This window comes from Lampris incognitus, chromosome 4 (assembly GCF_029633865.1).
Source record: "Lampris incognitus isolate fLamInc1 chromosome 4, fLamInc1.hap2, whole genome shotgun sequence".
Taxonomy (NCBI): domain Eukaryota; kingdom Metazoa; phylum Chordata; class Actinopteri; order Lampriformes; family Lampridae; genus Lampris; species Lampris incognitus.
The window spans coordinates 36,025,720-36,049,779 of NC_079214.1; the positions used below are offsets into that span (position 1 = coordinate 36,025,720).

General features: G+C 41.8%; 1 protein-coding gene across 3 annotated transcripts; it reads right to left on the reverse strand.

Annotated features, from left to right (window-relative positions):
• Positions 1-71: 71 nt before the first annotated feature.
• txlng (taxilin gamma) lies at positions 72-23,442 on the reverse strand. 3 transcript variants are annotated; one of them, XM_056279253.1, is made up of 11 exons: positions 23,410-23,442; positions 19,641-19,749; positions 12,734-12,881; positions 12,072-12,163; positions 10,946-11,116; positions 9,491-9,685; positions 7,774-7,893; positions 3,208-3,282; positions 2,558-2,650; positions 1,119-1,214; positions 72-410 (listed from the first exon to the last, which is right to left on the reverse strand). In XM_056279253.1, the coding sequence occupies exons 2-11, from the start codon at positions 19,731-19,733 to the stop codon at positions 72-74; spliced, it is 1,422 nt and encodes a 473-aa protein (XP_056135228.1). In that variant the 5' UTR covers positions 19,734-19,749; positions 23,410-23,442. The 3 variants fall into 3 exon arrangements, with proteins under 3 accessions (XP_056135228.1, XP_056135227.1, XP_056135226.1); XM_056279252.1 differs by lacking the exon at positions 23,410-23,442 and adding an exon at positions 23,130-23,212; XM_056279251.1 differs by lacking the exon at positions 23,410-23,442 and adding an exon at positions 22,617-22,640.
• Positions 23,443-24,060: the final 618 nt, after the last annotated feature.

The following is a 24,060-nucleotide window of genomic DNA, read 5'->3' on the forward strand; positions in this document are numbered from 1 at the left end:
ATGGGCCGATCCAATGTCCCCTCTCCCCTACACACACAGAGGCCATGAGGGCTAAGGGGAGATCGGCTCAGTCAGTTCTGGGGCTGTGTGGTTGCTGATGCTGGAGAGTGGTTGCTCAGAGTAGTAGCAGTAGTGGTTTTATCATCAGTAGCAGCCACACTTTCCTGTTCCAGTTCAGGTGGCCTGGGGGCCTGATGGATTTCCTCCACTTCAGTCGGGATGGAGCCCACTCTCTCCCCAACCAATGGTTCCCCTGGCTGAGGTGCAGGAGACTGGGCCTCTGCTTCTTCTTTGAGGAGGCTAAGTCGGTTGTTGAGGTCATTCCTCTCCTTCTGGAGGGCCCTGCACAGCCTCTCCAAGAGCTCCAACTTACCCTGAAGGGCCTTGAAATGGCCATCACGCAAGGTTTTCTAAAACACAAAAAGAGTTGATGGTAATGTAGCCATAGCCCTGTGTTGCCAGCCCAAAGCTCATGAGCTCAATTCAGTTTGCCATGAGATATTGGTTTAGAAAGGATCAACTGAAAATCAATTGAACCTGTCAGCTGGATGTCGGACCAATCAGTGAACTATGGGGAGGGCTCAGATTATGACAACCAGTGAGCATTGCAGCCATTGTTGTTTTCCCAACACAATGCTCCTCAATGATCATCATCTAAACCCTCCACATAGTTAGCTAACTGAGATTGTCCCCAACCCAAACAAATCCATACCAAAAAATAAGCTAAGTGAAATCTGTGGGCTGGCAGTGCGAAGCTAATGGAGCCTTATAACTAAAGAACAAAACCTGCAAACTTACTCTCTAAACCTTTTCAAATTTACTGCATTCTCGCTTGACCATTGAGCAAAGGTATTGATACAGATTTCTGACGTAAAAAGGGTCATGACTGCCAAACAATATGAAGATCTTTTTTTTCTTAAGAGTTAGCCGGATTCTGTTATTTCTATATTTGTGCCCAATTACAGTACATGCTGGAAAACTAAGCTTTTCTTGGCATGAAAAGTAAACAAAGGTAAATGTATTTCAATTATCAGTTATGCTCAAAAGATCCTGCAATGCAGAGATCCACTTAAGACCAGAATGTTCAAAAGGGAAGATGAGAGGATAGTGAAAGTCACCTCCTCAGCCATCTGAAGCAGGGCCTGGTTGTTGTTCTCCCATTTGGTCCTCCACTGGGTCGTTTCCTTCTCCAGCTTTTTGATCTTCTTGGTCATCTGCAGGGAAACAACATCAGGTAGCCACCTGGTTAGTAACTATCCCATGGGTCCATACACTACACCACGGGTTCTCAAACTTTTATTTTTTTATTTCTGATTTCTCCCAATTTAGTGGCCAATCGCTCCCTATTCTAGTTCAAACTCCCACCCTCGTACTGTATGCATTCGCCAACTGCATCTATTCAGCCAGCAGTCTCGAAGGAGACGCCTCGCCACTTCCGTGACAAGGCGAATCCAGGCCGAACCACTGCTTTTTCCAACACACACAGAGACGCATTTATGTGACGAACACAATCCGACTCTGCCCCCCTCCCGAAGACAGCGTTGCCAATTATTGCTGCTTCATCGAGTCCGGCCATAGTCGGATCTGACGAGACCGAGGCGCGAACCCCTGGTCCCCAGTGGGCAACTGCATCGACACCAAGCCGATGCTTAGACCGCTACACCACCGCGGACCCTAACTTATTACTCAAAGGTCCACATCTGATTTTTATTTGAGGTCAGAGGTCCGAAACAGTTGGTGATAATAAAATAACATTTAATCAACTCACATAACTTGTTATAAGTTATTACTTTTATAATGTTCTACGAAGACCTGCCCTACTCTGCCCCGATTGGTTCTAACCCTAATGAAAACTCACGTACTGGTAGGCTACTCGTTACTGTCATTTATGGCTGCGCTGGTTTCTCTCCTCTCCTCTTTGTGTTTCAACAAGGGCGAAAGTCAGCCCTTCCACATACATACACACACACACACACCATGTCTTCCTATAGTGTGGGGACCCCTCAGTGACTACATTCATTTCCTAACCCTTAACCCTAATCATCGAAACAACATGCCTAAACTTAACCCTTAATTTAAACTAATCCTAATTCTAACCTTAACCCTAAAACCTAGTCCTAATCCTAAAATAAACCCCTTTCCTCATGGGGACCCATAAAATGTCCCCACACGGTAGGTGGTTTCAGGTGAAGTGAAGACAGCATTACTCAAGTTGATGACAACTACACTCGTTACGTTACCATAAGTTCAATAAAAGCTGTGCACCACCCCCAAAGCAAATTCTCCAGTGTAACATTAATGCGTGAACTCGACAGCAACAACACACAAAATAGAAAACGTTACACTTCATCATAACACGAGATATGGGGATCCGGATTGACTAGTCGTTTGGTCTGGATGTGGACCAAGATCCGGACTTTGAGAAGCCTTGCACTACACCGTTCACATCTGGGACCTTCATACAAGCAATCCTCCAATTGTCATTCAAAGCCAAACCAGGATGCTAACCCACCTAACAAGCTTCCCATCCAATACAATGAAGCATACTGTTCCTCACCTTTTCCATCTCTTGTCTAAAGGTGGTGAAGACCTCGTTGCTTTTAGCCAGGGTGCTCTGGAACTCCTCAAACTTGTCCATGTATAGTGACAACTGGAACAGACAAGCAAGGACATTAAACAAGCACAGACTGCACAAGACCTCATTCAAATTTTTTAACAAGGTATGTCTATGATTAAAGGGGACAGATATTCTTTGTCTCCTCTGAAGAACTATATGATCAACATGGTGGGGGGCAATGCAAAAATCATTGTGTCTTGTTGTTGATCTTGGTTCAGATAGTCCACATTTTCCCCTTTTCCCTATTTGTCAATCACGAACAGTAAGCAATTAGCCAGAAAGGGGAACGTGCATTTAACAGCTTAACTAGCTCTGCTCTTTACTCTTTGGCTTAGCTAAAGCTTGTGTTTGTTTAAGATCTAGTTCAAAGTGATTGACCAAAAAGTCAACCATGACAATTAAATTATTTTGTAAACAACTAAGTGTTTCTGGTACATCCTTGGTTTCATGTTAAATAATGCAGACTTAAGTACAAATGTGTTTGTATGAAATCATGCTCAAATGTATGTGTAGATATCTTTATTACCTCCCATAACAATTTAGGAAATATGCATGCACGTGTGTATGTGTGTGTCTGCCCAGCCAGATACCTGCTGCTTAAGCTGTGTTTCCTGCTCCTTCATCAGTTCACACTTGTTTCTGGACTCTGTGGCGTCTTTCAGCAGCTACATCAGCCAAAAACAAGAGTCACACACTATTCAAGCTCACTACAAAAAGCTCCAGACATTACAACCATACAACACAAACATAAAATACAAACATTGTATAATTATGAGGATTTTATTTTTTTTAGCTTACTGACACCTATGTTGATACAATGCAACTGCAATAGTGTTTGTGCAATCAATACCCCTTAATTCCATTCACAATTCATTAAGAGTGGCCAGTGCTGTTGTGTCAGCATCTTCCCTACTGCCCGATGATAAAAATGGTATTAAACCAGGGTTTTATCTATGTATGCTGTAGTATCTATTGGTAAAGGTCTTGTACCAGCTTGATCTGACTATCTGCTTGTTAACCACAACTTTGCCTCCTCTTCCAACTTGCCACTACCTGCCTTATTCTTCTCCAGATGACCACCGTCTTTTTTCCACATCTTTACATATAAAGCCCTCAAAGACTGCAACTGGGATGTAGGGCTGTAGAAATATGCTTGACTGTGACACTGAAGGCATAAAATGCTATGTGTCATATAATTTTTCCTGTCAAAGACATACTTAATTGTTAGCATTAGAATGAACAACTACAAAATTATTACTGATTAGCAATTGCCATAAAGGATAACACTGATTGTTTTTCTCATTGTGGACAAATGCTATAAAGTCAGTTCCCTCATCAGCTCCCATCTAGAAAGCCACTGTATTAAAAAAAAAAGAAAAGAAGTTCAAAACGGGTCACATCGTCGTACTGTTGTCTTGGTCGCCATTTTGCATCATTGTGAACAATGTTTTTTCAGTTTTTCCTGAAACAACTTTATAAAGTATCAAACATTTCTTTTGAGCTCTATGGAAAGTATGGTACCACAAACTGCATTGCCCTGACTATTAAGGTGTAGTGACTGCTATCTCGTCAGCAGCTGGCTTCCATCTGCTTGCCAAATCTAAAGTAAATACAACTAAATTCACAGTATTGAAATCATCCCTATTAAATGGAACAGTTTGCTGCCTTTTAAAGCCACCTCTGGAATATGTAGAATACATGTCTGTTTGGGTGTGGTTTTTTTTTCAAAAATAATGGATTAAATTGGTTAAGGCTCAAGCTATGTCTATGTAAACTGTAGTTAATTATTTTTTTAAACAATGGGATCCTATGGCTTTCCTGGATAGGAGCCAAGTGTATTGACTTTGACTAGGTTTAGTCAAAGTCAATTAATAATAATAATAACGATAATAATAACTATTTATATAGCACTTTTCTAAAACAATGTTACAAGTGCTTTACAAAGAAAACCAGACAAGGCAAAAATAAGAGTAAAAATAAAAACAGTATCAATAAATAAAATCAAATATAAACATTTGTAAATGCTTTCATGAAAAGAAAAGTTTTAAGATGAGATTTAAAAGAAGCTAGGGACTTGGTTTGTCTTAGTTAAACAGGAAGAGAGAGCCATAGTGTGGGGGCTCCAACAGCAAAAGCCCGATAACCCTTTGTAACAAACTGAGACCTAGGAATAACCAGCAGGGCTCCATCTGCGGATCTTAATGGTCAAGAGGGCATATACCACGTCAATAAATCAGAAATGTATGTAGGAGCAAGACCATTTAAAGCCTTAAAAGTGAGCAATAACATTTTAAAATCAATTCGAAATATAACAGGGAGCCAGTATAGGGAGGCAATCACAGAAGTGATATGGTGAAGCATCTTTGTCCCGGTAATAAGCCAAGCAGCGGCGTTTTGTACCAACTGTAGACGGTGGAGGGAGCCCTTGCTGATACCAGAATAAAGTGCATTACAATAGTCAAGCTGAGAATAGATAAAAGCATGTACAACTTTTTGCAGATCAGCAACTGATAAAAATGACCTAATTTTGGAGATAAGCTTGAGCTGGAGAACACATGACTGAACAACATGTTTGATTTGATTATCAAAACCGAGGCCGCTCTGGTGGCCAAGCGGAATAAACCGCCGTTCTTGCAGCCCGCTCGTCATGTGGCTGGGAGGTTCGTATCCCAGACTCGCCGTAACCGGTCACGGCCAGAGCGTCCACGGGGTACATCATTCATTAGGCCACCCTTAACCGAGGGATAGTGGGTGTAGTGTTCGGGACTCGTCGTTCTCCAGTGACCCCTCTGGCCCACCCGGGCACCTGCAGCCAAGCAACTGAAAGTCTTCTCCCTACACCTCCTTCGCGGCCTGAAGGTGATGCAATCCATGTGAGGCTTCAGCGTGTACAATAGCGAGAGCAGCCGACACGAGTTTGAAGGAAGCTGGTGTTACGACTATCTCCTTCCTGTGGAAACGTGAGCCAGGGGAGTTATTCGACAAGAGTTCCGGCCATATGCCATTGGGTTAATCGGGTGGGATAAGAGAAAAGCTAGAAATAATCTTTTTTTAAAAATCCCAAGGTTAGCATCAAATATTACCCCAAGACTCCTAGCAGCCTGTTTATGACTACCTGACAGACCACCAAGATTAATAACAGATGGGCTGATGGACTTTTCGGGACCGAACAGAATGAGCTTAGACTTATCATCATTAAATTTTAGAAAATTTTCAGACATCCAGGATTTAATGTAAGAGAGGCAAGTTGTGAGATTTGCTAGGGCACTAGGATCTGTGGGTTTTAGTGGCATGTATAACCGAGTGTTGTCAGCATAAAGCACATCGTGATTTTGAATGACCTGTCCAAGGGGCAGCATGTATATAGAAAAGGGGGCCAAGAACTGAGCCTTGAAGGACACAACAGCTCAACTGAGCCATCAAGGAAGTAGAGTTACCCAGAACAGAAAAAGTTCTGTTGGAGAGGTAAGAGCATAATAAACTAAGAGCCGAGCCCTTGATGCCAACCCAAGTCTCCAAGCAATGTAAGAGGATATTGTGATTGACTGTGTCAAAGGCAGCACTTCAGTTTAAAAGAACTAAAATCGAGCAGTCCTTTCTGTCTGCAATCAGCAGTGGGCCATTGGTGACCTTAACTAGAGCTGTCTCGGTACTATGAAGTACTCTGATGATGATTTGAATGATGACGATGATGATTTATTTCTCTAAAACCAGACTGAAAACTGTTAAAAACACTATTAGTGTTCATAAAAAAATTTTTTTTTTAAAATCAACTGATAAATTACTCTCTTCAGAACCTTAGATAGAAAAGACAATTTGGAGATTGGTCTTTGGTTACTTAGAGCCAGGGAATCAAAATTAGGCTTCTTCAGTAATGGGTTAACAATGGCATGCTTAAAACTGTCTGGAAAAGAACCAGAGGCCAGAGAATTATTAAGAATTTGCAGAATAATGGGGCTGATAGCTGAAAATACCTCCTTGAGAAGCTTAGTGGGAATGAAGTCTAAGATGCAGGAGGAGTTCATACTGGAGACTATACTCCTCACTCTTCATTCACTGACATCGTAATTGGTTGAAACTGGGTAAAAGAGGCAGAATAAACATGGGGAATGGAACAAATGCAAGAACCTGGCTGGGTTTGGGACCTGATATTCTCCACCTTGTTTACAAAATGAGTGAGAAATTTTTCGGACAACTAAACATCAGGTTCAAAAAGAAAAGTGGAGGGACCATTAACAACAGAATTAACCTAAAGAGATCTTTAGTATTGTGGTTATTTCTTGATATTAGTTCAGAGAAGTATGCCGATCTCGCATCCTTAACTGCCTTCTGGTAAATTAACTTTTGGTTTTTAAGGGTGTTATGCGCTAATTCCGACTTGTTGACCTTCCATTGTTGTTCTGATTTTCTATGGAGTCTTCTAAGGGCATGAGAGTGATCATTCAGCCAGGGGAGGTTATTTGATTTTTGTTCCCTAGTTTTAAATGCTGCAATTTGGTCAAGGGTGAATAGGCACTGATTATTGAAAGAATTTAACAGTGCACCTGGAATGAGGGGGGATAAAGAAGGATTAAAGGATGATGAATTAAGTGCATCACAGATCAAGGCTGAAGACTTTCCTGTTTGCTGCTGCCCTTTATTAAATAAAACGTAGTTTTTGATTTTCATCTTACTCTGCACTGTAACTTTTGCTCTCCTCTTTGTTTTTAAATGTCTTTATTACCTTATGTTGCTTTTCTTAATGCCTTTTATGTTTTATGTAAAGCACTTTGAATTGCCTTGATGCTGAAATGTGCTATACAAATAAATTTGCCATGCCTACGTTATCAGTCTAGTAGTTGTCAAGAAGCCAAATACACTTAATAGCTATTGGGATTCACATTTATGAATGTGGCCCATTTTTTAAGGAAGTTCACTCTGTTGCATAATCCACTAACTTGTGATGGCGACAATTACCAACATCTATAATTTTATTATGGATGTTGTTGGTAATAGTCACATCACAGGATTCAACCAGTAGAATTGAATCATGAAAATGGCTTTTACCTTCCCATCAGTCAAATTTAAGATCAGCGCCTCTAACTAGCTCAAGATTTTTGGCTCCTCACTTCACCTGTGTGGACATCATGGCAGTGAGGCAGTGAACATGGACTTACAAATTCTCTCTCTCTCTGCTGTTTTTCCTCCACCTCTTTTATCATCTCGGCAATTCTCTGCAGCTTGATGTCCATCAGCTGCTGCTGCAGCTCCTTGTGCTTAAACACCTTGTCTATGTGCTACAAGAGAGACAAAGACAGGATGAATGTGATAAGGAGAAAATGACTACATGCCAACAAAACATTTTTGTGCAGAGATCCCTGTCAGGGATCATTTATTTGTGTGATGTGCTACTTTTTTCACCATAACCCCCTCACTGTCATATTGGGCAAATCATTGAAGAATCATTTTTGAGATATGCATGTTTTCTCTTCCTTCAGTGAAAAAAAAAATATTTGAGCATTCTGCATCCTTTCTCAAAGTGATTTGTTGAGTGTCAAAACCTGCAATCAAAAATTTCCAAGGAGAGAATGGATTTGATGACAGACACTGTTGTTGCACACACATTACAAAGGAAGGAAAGCTATACTGTAAAGTAGTGCTAGTTAAGATGATTTAAGGAATGAAATACTTCCCTCAAATTCCTGATTCTCATTCTCAGACTCTTCTTAAAGACTGTGCATGCAACAAACTACCCAAACTGAGTACATGTGGCACATAAAGTGTGTTTTGACAACAAGGGCATCCACACAGATGTGCAGGCCAAAATGTGCAATTAATGACATGCATTCAGTCTCTTCTTGAGGTGTTTTTAACTCAACTCAAAAAAAAAGAAACATCAGTGAACAATGGGGCCCATTAGATAACCTTAGTCAAGTCCCTGCATACACAGTCCACCCTCTAATAGCAGGTTTAGGTATTTAAGTGAGTAATGCTGCCTGTGAGACGAAACAGTAGATTCATGATAACATAGCATGAGTTCATCTACTGGAGGTTAATATACTCAGTCAGGACATGCGTTAATACATTAGCTTGTCTTCTATGCAAATGCTTACTGTGGGTGTATGGCATGTGGACTGTTACATCACCTTCAGTGCATTGGTAAATATTTAAAAATGTAGACCCAGCTCTCCAATGTTTAGGCTACCACTGCTCAAACGGTGTCAATGATTTTGACGAAATGCTGATTAGGAACATTTGGTGGGAGCTTCAGTGAAAAAAAATTGCTCAAAATCTATATGTGACAACTTAACATGAGATAAAAGCTCATGCAAAAATACGACTTCAATAAAAGAGGTTCTGCTGAAAACAAGCTTCTGGGTTTCCTCCTCTGCTATTTCACTTTTGTTATCAAAAAAACACAACAAAACAGCAACCTTTTTTCCATGGGAAAAAAGTAAGGCTTAACTAAATCAAAATTCACCTTTGTTAACAGCTATGATTACATATATTTCATTTCACATTGGTTAACATAATCTATGATGAATTCTAAGGTAACTACTAAAGGGATTTAATTATCTTATTTTTGTTAGTTTGTTAACAAACGTTTTCCATCCTAGTTTTTGTCAACAAAATGAACAAGCTGATTAACCATGCTGATTAAAAACCAAGTTCAACCATGCCTCCCTGATGGTCATTTCAGAGAAAGGTTGATGATCAACAAAGTCAACACTGCTCCTCCATAATAGCCGATGTTATCACGTCTGCCTTGATCTGATGACATCCAATACTTCATCAATATTGAAAAAACTCCTCTCCTCTGCACATGTGAGGTTTAACTTGAAAGAAGGAAATGGCGTTTTAGGTTCTCGGAACAGTGCTCTAAGACCTTTGTACCTCCTCTCTGAGCTCATACTGCTCAATGAGCTTCTTGAATTTCTCAGCCAGCTCCATGTTCTCCTGCCTCAGTTTGGCGTTGCGGGAGCTGTGTTCCTCCATGTGAACTTCAATGTCGCTCAGAGTCATCTGGAAGTGCAGCATGGCCTCCTTACGCTGCTCATCATACTCTCTGGACCGCTGGGCATTCTCCTCCTTCCAGGACACCAAAAAGTAATTGTAAGGGGGGGTTGGTCAGGAGTTTAGGCAAGTAATCACAAGGGAGGGTGGGAAACAAAGTATGATGATATTATACTTGTATCACTGGATAGCAGGTATATGCCATGACATTTGAGATTTTAAGTCTCAGGTCATTTTGTTACACTTATTAACAATTGTTAATAACATGTTCTGCCCAGCACAAATGCTATGAGCAAGCCTTGGCCATCTCATAATGGCGCTATCAAGTTAGAAGCGTTGAAAGCACAGCTTTGTATGACCACAAGGTGAAACAGCCTTCAAGCTGTGGAAAGCTCCAAACAACCAACGAAATAGACATGAAATTAATCTGCTTGTGTTAGTAAAAGTAACTACCTTGTTCTCCAGACATCCTTCTACTCAAGAAAACAAATGAAGCATACAAAAGTATGGTGGCATGCAACTTTTTTTGTTAGCGATTGGGTCCATGACCTTGGCACTAAGGTGCTCCACAATAGCTGTCGTTTGGTTTTCGCCAGGGTGAGTGGCTTGTCTTTTATGGTCCTGTGGATTAACCTAGCAACAAACAGTAAATGCCGTGGCACCTCTCGATGTTAACGTTACAGTTGTTTACTTAACGTTACTAGATTAACCACTCTCAAAATTCCGGTGAAACACCACTAAATTAATTGTTTTTGTATAAGATGTATGTACATGTAATTGTAGCCTACCCTACCCAACTAAAGGAAATGACAGTAACTGTCAGTTTCTAAAACGCACTTCTCCAAATCCCAACACAGGGAAGCTAAGATCAAACATGGCAACTATAATTTCTAAGGTTTGTCTCAGACTAAGACAAACAACACAAATTGTAGTTGCAATGTCATATCTTAAAATTTTCCATGTTATGGACCAACAGTTAGCTACATAAACATAGCCACATAAGTTATGTCACCTTTGACAAAGTGGTCACTGCATACATAAGCCTCATCTGACCCTGCTAAACCAAGGTTTGCAAGCCATTTTCTCCAGCATTTTTTGGTCAATTTCTTGCATTTGTTCACCCTCATGAACAACAACTTTTCGTACGCAATAAAAACTCCTTGTGGTTTCTCAGTTTGATCAATTTGAGCAACCATAAATGACGCCAAACATAGGCATTTTGAAAGTTTGCGATAGTGCTTCCTATGTAGAAAATCCCTTCCTGCCCTCCATCTGTAGTTCACACCACAGCAACACAGTGACATGATGTCATATGCAAACACTCTATTGGCATACCTTCAGTGTCTTGTTGTGTCTCTGTAGTTCCCTGCACAGGCTCTCCATCTTGCTGCGGGCCAGGATGGCCTTACTGTGCTCCCCTTGGAGGTTGATCTTCTCCTTCACTATCTGAGACTGCTTCTTCTGCAGCGCCTTAACCTGCTTCTGTGTGCAGCGACTCTCCTCCAACTTCAGAGAACCAAAACATTTTTGGTTAAAGCTAGCTCACTGTCACTACAGTAAATATTTTGGATGTTAGGTCAAACATGTTTACATTCTAAAAATAAAACTTTCATTTAATTTCTTCACAAAAAATACCCAATAAACAAAAATAAGCATAAAAATGAAATTACAATGCCTCGCTTTTCTAAATAACTGCATCTAATTCAGAAACCTGTTTGCTCCAAAAAATGTGCTCAAATGAAATAAAAGAAGCCTATAAAAGGATTTGAAAGTGAAAGGGGGATTCCTCTAACCGGACTATCAGAATCTTCAAGGAGCCAACAGTTGTACTGTATCAGTTTAACAGAAATGGAAGCTCAGAGAAGCAGTTCAGCGGACACACTAAATGGGATACATACGTAGAGCATATTCAAAAAATACTGGTGGGCTTAGGGCAAACCACTATAGATCAGATCAGCGCTATTGGGAAAGGAAAAATGGTAGAAGAGCAAGTTCATTAACAGAATGAATTAGAAAGGTGTGCCAAAATAGTCTCATAAGCAGAGTCACTGTATTAGATGGGAAAGTGAGAGAGGGAAAACCTTAAGATGGGCATAGTTGCGGCGGTATAAAGCCAAAGGGAACTATTTATCATAGGTGCAAAGTATGGTATACTACCATTGCCCCCAAAAAATCTCAGCTACATTCAGACATATCTTTTCAGGACATGAAAGAAGTCTTTCTCAAGGATGACACATCTGATGACATAGGCAAGCGTTTGACAACAGCAACAGAGTTAAAAATGTATTTTGCATAAAAAAATATTCCTTTTTCCTATGGAGTGGTACAGACTAAGGGTAATTCTAAATTATTTGTAACAAAAATGTTAATTGCCAAGTGAGGTCTGCATCTCTGGGAAAAAAAAAAAACAAGATTGAGTGAATGAGACTTTTCAGAGAATGACCTGTGTCTCATTGCTTACCAGATCAGCATACTTCTTACACAGGGCAGCAAGTTTTTCCTCAGGAGTAGCTAAGGCATTAAGGGCTTCCATAAATAAGAGAACCTCCTTCCCTGGAACATTAACATGATGAAATATTAACTCTCAGATCAAGAGATTCACAAACTAAACCCAAAAATTACAAAATGGATGCTCTAACTAAATGGAATGGGCAGTTACTTTAAAAATATTGTTACGGTGTCTGATTACTTGAAATGCCAAAGGGACTGAGTAGTTTCCTTACTTTGATAACATTACAAAACTGAGGTATTATGGATTGGCTGATAAAAAAAATAAATGATGACTTAAGAACATTTAACAAATTGTAAAGAAAATGTTATAATAGCTTTTAGTGACAGAAAACAGCACATATTTATGAAAGCTTCCATTCACCAGCTAAGTGGAGATGTAAAATTAAAAATTCTCTTCGGCTTTCACTGACTGAAAGCATAATCTCTAGAAATACACACACTAGTCACCCCTTGAAAATTACGAAAAACATCTGAACACTGATATTTGGGGGGGGGAAAGTAGATTGAAAATGGCTGATGTTTAAATTACTTTAATGAATTAAAATGTCTATGTCTGTCGGAGAGACAGAGAATCCACTAAGGTTACACAACTTCACAGTTGAGTTTGCCTACCGAAGGCTTTCTTGTCTTCCGTCTTGGTGTCTTCTCCTGGGTCTAGCTCCACCTCACCCAGGTCACTGGAACTGTCCTCCCTTCCTGGGGTCTCTCCCCTCACCTCCTCAGAGCAACACACCCCAAGAGTGAACTCCGCAATGTCCTCCTGACACCCACACACGCATACACACACATATACACACACACACACACACACACACACACACACACACTTGAAAGGAGGTGTGAACATGCCTATGTCAACGTATTTGGGTTTACAACCTTCCCATTCACAATTCAGCTTTTAAGCAATAAATATATTAAAAAAAATTCAGCAATAATCTGCTCCTTCTGTAAAGGACAGCACATACTGCCGCAGAAAAACCAAGCAAGTCAAAAAATTATTCGAGTCAACTAACCTCTGTAGCACATGATGAAAGCGCCAGTCGATACTCATCAAATATGAAAGCCCCTGTATTTAGCAATGGTAAATGGACTGTATATAGCACTTTTCTAGCTGCAACAGCCACTCAAAGCACTCTACAATTAATGAATGCATCCCATTTACCTACACACATGCACACCGATGGCAGTGTCAACCACGCAAGGTAACAACCAGCTCATCGGGAGTAGTTAAGGGTGAGGTGTCTTGCTCAGGGACACCTGAGCCAGGAGGAGCTGAGGATTGAACCAGCAACCCTCCAGTTACCAGACAACCTGCTCTACCTCTAAGCACCTGCCGCCCTAAATGCTCTGCAAAAACTTGCAAAAACGTTTTTACCATTAAAAATAAGAGTCTGTAGCCGCATCAACTCCTGGGAGAAGAACAGTGTTCTAAGAATTCGCAGTTCATCAAGTCGACACGAGTTGACTTCAGGGTAGTCACCAGTAGTATAGGGGTTTTATACTGAAATTAATAGGAGTGGTTTTCTTGACTGGCATATCCACGCCTGAGTTAAAAAACAGGCAAAAAAGTTATGCTCTTCCTGTTGAGTGAATGCAGTAGCATACTGTGGCGTTTCAGTCAGGGCCTTTAGTAACAAACCCCCCCCCCCCCCCCCCCAAAAATCTCAACCAGGCTCATCTCCCCTTCTCTGGTGTTCGGACTTGGCGACAAACCACCCCTCTTTTTTTTGCCTACCAGGAGAAGGGGCCCTTACGTGTTTAAACATCGCGGTTTTCATGACATAAAATGTAGTCTAATGACTTTCATTCATTCTAAAAAAAATAAAACAATGGTAAGAAAACAGATCATGTTTTATTGTAGCTACTGAGATGACTTCCAGCTGTGACTGTGATTAATCCTACTCTTGAAACTATATTTTTATAGTGGCGTTTTAACATTGGGAGTCTATGGCAATTCCGCATCTAATCCTCCTCATGATGGCTGTTTAGCAAAGATGGTGGCTAGGTGAGTAAGGTGAATTATTTTTGGTTCATCCAGTATTCCTCCAGTTCTCCTGTGCTGAGATCAGCAGTGAATGATTTGCTGACTTGCGAAAAATGATCAACGTCTTGTTTACTTTAAACACTCACACTCGAACACATAATGGACACTGTCGCTGTCTGAGCTAAATCAACAGTATGCATGCGTGCAGCGACAGCGCAGCATTGGTAGAACGAGGTCAAGAATGAATGAGGACAGAGTGCGGTGATAGCGAGAACAAACGTTTTCCAAAGGTTTTTTTAATCATCACAACCATGAAAGGTTCTTTTTTTTTTTAGAAATTTATTTCTGATTTTTCGCTTTTACTCCCAATTTAGTGGCCAATTGATCCCTATTTTAGTTCAAACACCCAACCTGCATGCATTCGCCAACTGCATCTCTCCGGCCGGCAGTCTCGAAGGAGATGCCTCGCCACTTTCGTGACAAGGCGAATCCAGGCCGAACCACTGCTTTTTCCGACACACACAGAGACACATTCATGTGACAAACACAAGCCGACTCCGCCCCACTCCCGAAGACAGCGTTGCCAATTGTTGCTGCTTCATCGAGTCCAGCCATAGTCAGATCCATGACAGGTTCCTGATTAAACAGTCATAACTGTGCACAAAAAAAATGTTAGGCTGATGGGTCCAGTAGCTTGCAAGACTAGCCGCAGAAAGACACACGCGTGAACAAACATAAAATCCCCTCCAGGCTACCGGCAGAGATAACAAACAAGTTTCCACAGTTGATGAAGTCTTCACCAGTCACTCGTGAAACTTCCAACAAATTCAATAAAGTGCTACCACTACTACAAATATGACTACTACTACTATTATTTTTGGCTGCTCCCGTTAGGAGTTGCCACAGCAGATCATCCATTTTCATCTCTTCCTGTCCTCTGCATCTTCCGCTGTCACACCAGCCACCTGCATTTCCTCCCTCACCACATCCGTAAACCTCCTCTTTGGCCTTCCTCTTTTCCTCTTCCCTGGCAGCTCCATACTCAGCATCCTTCTCCCAATATACCCAGCATATCTCCTCCACACATGTCCAAACCATCTCAATCTTGCCTCTATTACTTTGTCTCCAAACCGTCCAACCTGAGCGGTCCCTCTGATATACTCGTTCCTAATCCTGTCCTTCTTCGTCACTCCCAATGAAAATCTTAGCATCTTCGACTCTGCCACCTCCAGCTCCGCCTCCTGTCTTTTTGTCAGTGCCACTGTCTCCAAACCATATAACATAGCTGGTCTCACAACCATCTTGTAAACCTTCCCTTTAACGCTTGCTGGTACCCTTCTGTCGCAAATCACTCCTGACACTCTTCTCCACCCACTCCACCCTGCCTGCACTCCCTTCTTCACCTCTCTTCTGCTCTCCCCATTACTTTGGACAGGTAACCCCAAGTATTTAAACTCCTACGCCTTCGTCACCTCTACTCCTCGCATCCCCGCCATTCTACTGTCCTCCCTCTCATTCACGCATAGGTATTCCGTCTTGCTCCTACTGACTTTCATTCATCTTCTCTCCAGTGCATACCTCCACCTCTCCAGGCTCTACTCAACCTGCACCCTACTCTCGCTACAGATCACAATGTCATCCGCAAACATCATAGTCCATGGAGACTCCTGCCTGATCTCATCCGTCAACCTGTCCAACACCATTGCAAATAAAAAAGGGCTCAGAGCTGATCCTTGATGTAATCCCACCTCCACCTTGAACCCATCTCTCATTCCAATGGCACACCTCACCATTGTCACACTTCCCTCATACACATCCTGCACCACTCCTACATACTTCTCTGCTACTCCCAACTTCCTCATACAATACCAAACGTCCTCTCTCCGCACCCTGTCATATCAACCAATCAAGTGGTATTTTATATAGCGCTTTTCTAGCTGCAACAGCCAATCAAAGCACTTCACAATTAATTAATTCACACACCTCCCCCCCATGGCATGTCAATCCATCAATCAGACTATCTTTTGTCCAGCTAAGTTGTATGCTTTCTCTAAATTTACAAAGACACAATGTAACTCCTTATGGCCTTCTCTATAATTCTCAATCAACATTCTCAAAGCGCTCTTTCATGGCATGAAACCGTACTGCTGCTTGCTAATTGCTCTCACTTTCCAAGATTGTGTTAAAATAATCTAGTTAAAAACTCCACTGCCATCTCTCCTAAACATGTCCATGCCTCCACAGGCATGTCATCAGGACCAACTGCCTTTCCACTCTTCATTCTCTTCATAGCTGCCCTCACTTCCTCCTTGCTAATCTACCACACTTCCTGATTCACTATCCCCACATCATCCAACCTTCCATCCATCCATCCATCCATTATCCGAACCGCTTATCCTGCTCTCAGGGACGTGGGGATGCTGGAGCCTATCCCAGCAATCATTGGGCAGCAGGTGGGGAGACAGCCTGGACAGGCCGCCAGATCATCACACAGGGTCAACACACACACACACACACACACACACACACACACACACACACACACACACACACACACACACACACACACACACACATAGGGAAAATGTAGTATGGCCGATTCATGTGACCTACATGTCTTTGGACTGTGAGAGGAAACCGGAGCCCCTAGAGGAAACCCATGCAGACACGGGGAGAACATGCAAACTCCACACAGAGGACGACCCGGGACGAACCCCAAGGTCAGAATACCCCATGGCTCGAACCCAGGACTTTCTTGTTGTGAGACAGCCGCGCTAACTACTGCGCCACTGTGCCGCCATCCAACCTTCTCGCGTTCTCATTTTCTTCATTCATCAGCCCCTCAAAGTACTCCTTCCACCTTCTCAGCACTCTCCTCTCTTGTCAGCACATTTCCATCTCTATCCTCGATTGCCCTAACCTGCTGTACATCCTTCCCAGCTCAGTCCCTCTGTCTAGTCAATCAGTACAAGTCCTTTTCTCCTTCCTTAGTGTCTAACCTCTCATACCACTCAACATACGCCTTTTCCTTTACCTTTGCCACCTCTCTCTTCACTTTACGATGCATCTCCTGGTACTCCTGTCTACTTTCTTCATCTCTGACTATCCCACGTCATCTTTGCCAACCTCTTCCTCTGTATACTTTGCTGTACTCCCTCATTCCACCACCAAGTCTCATTGTCTTCCTTCCTCTGTCCTGATGACACACCAAGTACCTTCCTAGCTGTCTCCCTCACTATTTTTGCAGCGCTTGCCCAGCCATCCGGCAACTCTTCACTACCAAACAGTGCCTGTCTTAACTCCTCCCTGAACTCCACACAACAGTCTTCCTTCTTCAACTTCCACTATTTGATCCTTGGCTCTACCTTCACTCTCTTCCTCTTCTTGGTCTCCAAAGTCATACTACAGATCACCATGCGATGCTGCCTAGCTACTTTCTCCCCATCACCACCTTGCAGTCTCCAATCCCTTTCAGATCGCGTCTTCTACTAGATAGAACCAAATGAATGCTTGTCAAAAAAGGTTAGTAATGACTCACATATCACTATGTAATCATAGTGAAGGTTTTTTAAATTATAGATTGTATCCTAACACAGTGACATTGGTGAGGTGTGCCGTTGGAATGACCGATGGGTTCAAGGTGGAGGTGGGATTACATCAAGAATCAGATCTGAGCCCTTTCTTGTTTGCAATGGTGATGGACATGTTGACGGATGAGACCAGGTAAGGAGTCTCCGTGGACTATGATGTTCCGAGGATGACATTGTGATCTGTAGCAAGAGTATGGTGCAGGTTGAGGAGAGCCTGGCGAGATGGAGGTATGCACTGGAGAGAAGAGGAATGAAAGTCTGTAGGAGCAAGATGGAATACTTATGCATGAACAAAAGGGAGGACAGCAGAATGGTAAGGATGAAAGGAGTAGAGGTGACAAAGGTGGATGAGTTTAAATACTTGGAGTCAACTGTTCAAAGTAACGGGGAGTGCAGAAGAGAGCAGAAGAAAAGAGTGCGGGCAGGGTGGAATGGGTGGAGCAGAGTATCAGGAGTGACTTGTGACAGAAGGTTACCAGCAAGAGTGAAAGGGAAGGTTTACAAGATGGTAGCGAGACCAGCTATGTTGTATGGTTTGGAGACAGTGGCACTGACGAAAAGACAAGAGGGGGAGCTGGAGCTGGCAGAGTTGAAGATGTTAAGATTTTCACTGGGACTGACAAAAAAAGATAGGATTAGGAACGAGTATATCAGAGGGACAGCTCAGGTTGGACGGTTTGGAGACAACGCAAGAAAGGCAAGATTGAGATGGTTTGGACATGTGCAGAGGAGATATGCTGGGTATATTGGGAGAAGGACGTTGAATATGGAGTTGCCAGGGAAGAGGAAAAGAAGAAGGCCAAAGAGTAGGTTTATGGATGAGGTGAAGGAGGACATGCAGGTGGATGGCGTGACAGCAGAAGATGCAGAAGACAGCAAGCAATGGAAACAGATCTTCTACTGTGGCGACCCCTAACGGGAGCAGCCAAACATGGTAGTAGTAGATTATATCCTAACATAATGTAATGAAAAACAAAAGCGCTAAATAAAATGACACCCATATTCACTTTTATATCCGTTTTTGTCAACTCGCAACATCACACTAATCGGACTCAAAAGACTGTGAATATGATACATATGGTGTGAAAGATGTGTACCGGTATGCACACTACCCGTGGCTTTTTATACATTCCGAAACCTGTGTACAAAGTGAGTGTGAAAGATGCGTACCAGTACACAGATTCTCACCGCCCGTGGATTTTTATACATTCAGAAACCTGCATGGGAAGTTGCATAAGTACAGCTTACATGTGTACGCATGATTTATACATTTAACCCCTGGAGTTGAAGTTCCACCTTACTTGAGAGACTCGTAGCAGCCTTCTCTCACAAAATTCATCCAGTAATTTAGTCCATTTGGGAGAACGTGTAAAAAAATACTGACAATCCTACCAGATTTGCCAAAAACAAAGTAGATCAGCAACAAGATTGTCAGTAGTTGTGAATGCAGCGGCCATTGTGCTTAGTTCGCTCTCAACCCCCCAAAGGCTCAAGCTCAAAGTTGATGATGACATCGGGGCTAGCATCAACACATTGCAGGGCCCTGGAACATTCTGTCAACGCACATCAAATTTTGATTGGCAAGTTATATGGTCACTCAAAGTTATAATCAGTTGGCAGCTTCAGGCTTCAACAAAAGACTAGCAATACAAACTAGTGCTGGTCCAAGGAGCTGTAATGTGTTTCGATGACAGGAAATCCCTGCTCAGCCTCAGGAGAAAACAAGTAATTGAATTCAGACACATTTCAGACACACTTCAATTTAACTATGAAAAACAAATTATGATTTTGATTTTGACAGGGCCAGCAGACAAGGCCCCGGGGGCCCTGACAGCCCACCACTTCACGCATGTACTGTAAACATGAGCACAGGACACGGCCAAAAAAGAAAAAGGAAGTATGGTAAACTAATAATGACAAAAAAGAGCATGTTGATGAGGTATACCTGACAAGGGCTGTCTAGGTCAGGTGGGGAATCACTGCCGCCGACAATTCTTCTGGTTGCCACGTCAATCTCACACACACCTGTCGCTTCCATCGGTACTCATCTAAAGCTAGAGATGTTCAAGTAAAAACAGGGGTGTCACCACAGAAACAGAAAATTAGCCCTTTACTATTGCAGGATATTGCATACATTCTGACAATTTTTTGTTCAATGGAATGATCAATTCTTAGTTCCTTCTTATTCCACTTCCTTTTAAACTTGAAGTTCCAGCAGGACATCTAAAATGTTGTTCACCAATGAAGTTAAATGAAGATGCTTTGAGTTGTGGCTATGTCAGAAAAATTCCCTATCACTGTCATTCTTTTTCACAGAAAGGCCTATAGGTTATTTTTTTTAATTCATATCAATTGTATTTATGCCTCAATATGCTTGTTAAGAAGATTTTCATTTGCAAAAATTACCTCATAGAACAGATGTCAAAATATCTTAAAGAGCACATGAAATGGCATCTAGGGCGTTGTGAGGTTCCGCGATGTGACACATTTCCGAAACAGACTGTTGGGGTGAAATTTAACAAGGGACGGGCAGTTGCTCTTGACTAATGTTCTAACATGAATGAACTCCAACCATTGCTTTCGAAGCCAGAGTTTTGGGGAAAGGAAGAGTGTTTTTGGATGACAACAGCCAAAGATGCAACTATGACCCATGAAATTGCAGTGTGGATCCACGCATTTTGATTTCAAATCAAATTACTTCTGGAGATTTTTCTTGATGCCCACCCACACGTGCAAAGATGTAACTCTGAATTTTATGCCAGAAAAGTTGAATCAGTTCATCTGGACACAAGGTTTGTGGGAGAATTAATTAATGGTCATGGCAATTTGCATATGAAACCAGTGTTAGACTGCCATTTCAGTCATTATGCAACTGTGCCGTTTATAAGGTTGGGGATACACAGCAAAGTTGGACAAGTGTTTTTTTTTAGGTCATTTTCATCACAACTGAGAGCAGAGGTGCCACGTTTTTCTTTTTTACTTCCCCCTATTTCCTCCTTAATTCGGCATGTCCAATTCCCTGTTTTCCTGTATCTCACTATTGCTTGACCCCTACAAGTCGACTGCTATGCTTCCATGTGTAACCTCAGACACGTGGAGTCAGTCGATCACTTCACCTGCCAGCTGCAGGTTATTCCAGGGAAATGTAACGCCAACACTATTTCCCCCAGCAGCTGTAGATGCCCCACCAACTGTAGGAGTCACTGGTCATAATGGGGGGACAGTATACCACTTACGACTCCCCACCAAGGAGTGTTGCCAAATGCACTCCTCTCTTTGAAATGCCTGGCTGAGCAGGAAGAAACAGCAGGATTCAAACAAAGAACCTCAATGTTGAGTTGCTAGCATAATGGTCTGCAGTGGCACCAAGTTATGCTTTACAAGAAAGAAGAAGAAAGCCACTTTATTTTGTTATTGTATTCTTACAACAAATTGTATTCTTACAATGAATTTGTTCTCTGCATTTAACCCATCCTACTGTATAGGAGCAGTGGGCAGCTGCAGTGCTGCAGCACCCGGGGACCAACTCCAGTTCTTCTTTCCATTGCCTTGGTCAGGAGCACAGACAGGAGTATTAAACCTAACATCACCATCTCGTTAAGTTTGATTCAGTGACCTAGTCTGTAACACAAACGTGTGAATGCAGATCTGCAGTGCTCTTAGCATATCACTAAGGATGAACAGTTCAAAAGTAAATGTTAGAGAATGTTACTTGGACCTTATCAAAAATTAAGCCTGGACAAATCAGAATTGTAAGACCAAATATTGTGACTGTAAAAACATTGAGGTTCCGTCAGTTTAGAATTGAATCCTGGGTTGGTCTCAGCAGCAAGTAGACATTTGCAAGTACAGTGATTGATCATTGTAATGATAATAATATTATCATGATCATTATTATCATTAATAGCTTATCATAATAATTTAATATGAAAGTTTACTTCTAATCAGGCTGCCTTACAAAATTATCTGATGACATTTCTAGATTAGGTCGTTTGTTGATTACAAGTCTGAGAGTACAAGAAGCAGGACAAATTAAATTCTGTAAATTATAAAATATCAATGTCCCTCTAAACCCAGTGGTATTGTGGACGCATTTCTGGTGACTTTGCTTTTATAAAAGAAACTTCCACATGGTGGATACAGTAAACGGATATTATGATGGCCAACTCGTTTTACATTTCAGGTATATATCCGTTTTGCTCCTGAGCCGTATAAAAAACGGGTCAGTAAAGTTCGAATGAAACTATAATCAATTACAATTGCACTACAATCTTTAAGGTGTATGCAGTCTATTCAAGACGGCTTGTCCCTTCGTTCATCCAACGACCACCCATAGCAGCCATTGACAACCTCAAGTCAGGAAGTCTTCTCAAGATACTGTGCGCAAGACCACGAATGACGATCGAGTTTAACACATGAGGATAAAACAAACATGTAAAATTACAGGAAAAACACTGGAAGAGATCACCACGTGTTGACAGAAAGAGCAGCAGAGGAACCATGCCACATGGGGCAAGAAAATGTCAGCAGTCAGGCTCAGAACACATCTCGACACAGATGAACATTAGAACTGGCTAAGTGAAGTTCAAAACCTCGATTTTAAAATGTATTCTCCAACTTCAGTAGAAACCTTAGGTTACCTAATAAAACGAAGCTGTGCCCCCACCAGAATCCCCAAATCTGGTAGATTTTGATAAGCTTGTCAGCCGCCTCAGGCCTACAAACAAAAAGTCAACTTCTGCCTTCTTCCCTTGCGCAAACCAGCTCCTGATATCTGACATTTAAGCAATTAATCTGACAACAAGCTCAATTTGCTGATCATTAATCCCTCCTACAGATGGCTATCGAAAAGAGATTACCCACAGCATGACAACACGTTGGTAAAATAAGACAATAAAATACAGCTGCGGAAGTTACTCACAAGCTAACGTTGTCGGCAGGTTTTACCGAGTTAATTTAAACTGCGTTTTGACGTTATTCCGAGAATTAAACTTCACAATATCCTCACGTCAGTCGGTTGACGCGACTGTTAAAGAGAGGCTTGATGGGTAGGTGAAATAAGGCAAAAACAAATCCAGCTGCGGAAGTTGCTGACAAGCTAACGTTGTTGGCAGGTTGCTGCCATCTAAACTGCGTTTTGACGTTAGCTAAAGGATTTAAACTTTAAAATATCCGCACGTCAGTCGCTTAACACAGTTGTTAAAGCGAGGGTTGACGGGTCGGACAGCGACGTCTTATAGTAGCCCTCGTCTTTTCTTCACGTCGCTGTTTACCTGTGTGGTTAAGGCACCAGGCTACCACGAGAAACATCTGTTGATGTAACGTTAACATTAACGTTCACTGATCTCCTATCCCTAATGCGGAAATACAACTAGTTAGCATCCATTGCAGTTTAAACAGACTTGTCTTGGAATCTTAAGGGGTCAAAGCTTACCATGTTAAGGAAGTTCTGCTTAAAGCTGACTGCTAACGTTAGCTGACTAGTTTGCCGTTACCAACAATGCTAATTCTGTAGCAGCTAGTCGCTGGCTAGCATTTAGCAATGAACTTTACTTCGTGAAAATACCAAAGGTAACGCGCGTAGCAAGCAACAACTACATCCCTCTGGACAAATAATGGAACGTCATAGCGGATTTTCAATAAAATTCAAGCTAACTTTTCACGCTAGAAGGACAATTAAGTATGCTAAACGTTTGATCAAAAAAGAACGTTACCTGTGTTTACAATGTAATCGAAAGCTGTGCTAGTGTAAAGCCAGCCAAGGGAGAGAAAAAAATTCCGGGAAAGAAAAAAAAGCATTTTTTTAAAAAGACATGCAAAATGTTATACAAATATGACACACTTTGAAATATTATGAATATGGTTATTTTCGCTTTGTCTGTTGTTACTTGTTCAAATAACTAAAGCTCAAAGATACGATATAACTGAAGAGGATTAAGTTGAGAAAACCCCCTTTCTTAAAACTAAATTGTAATGTGGCCGTTAATTCAAGGGCGAGAAACACAGTGAATTAGCGCAACAATAATAATAATAATAACAATAATAATAATAATAATGTAACGTGCACGGATAAGTAGACACGCGGAATACACGAGTTCGCGTCCCGGCTATAGCGGTTCCCGACTACCCCCCCCCCCCTAATTCGCTACAATAATAATAATAACTAGTAGAGTGCAGATCCCCGCCAGGCGTATTTCTCCCTTCTCCAGTACTCGGATTTACGCGAAAAACTGGCTGTGGAGTTGGCGCTCAGTTGGTAACCGGTCTTTCGGATTTGGGCCGTTTCCAAGGGCAACGCGACGCCGGGCGCCATCTTCCAAGGATCAGATGCACTGGTTACGTCTGCATAAACGTTACCTAGCTAA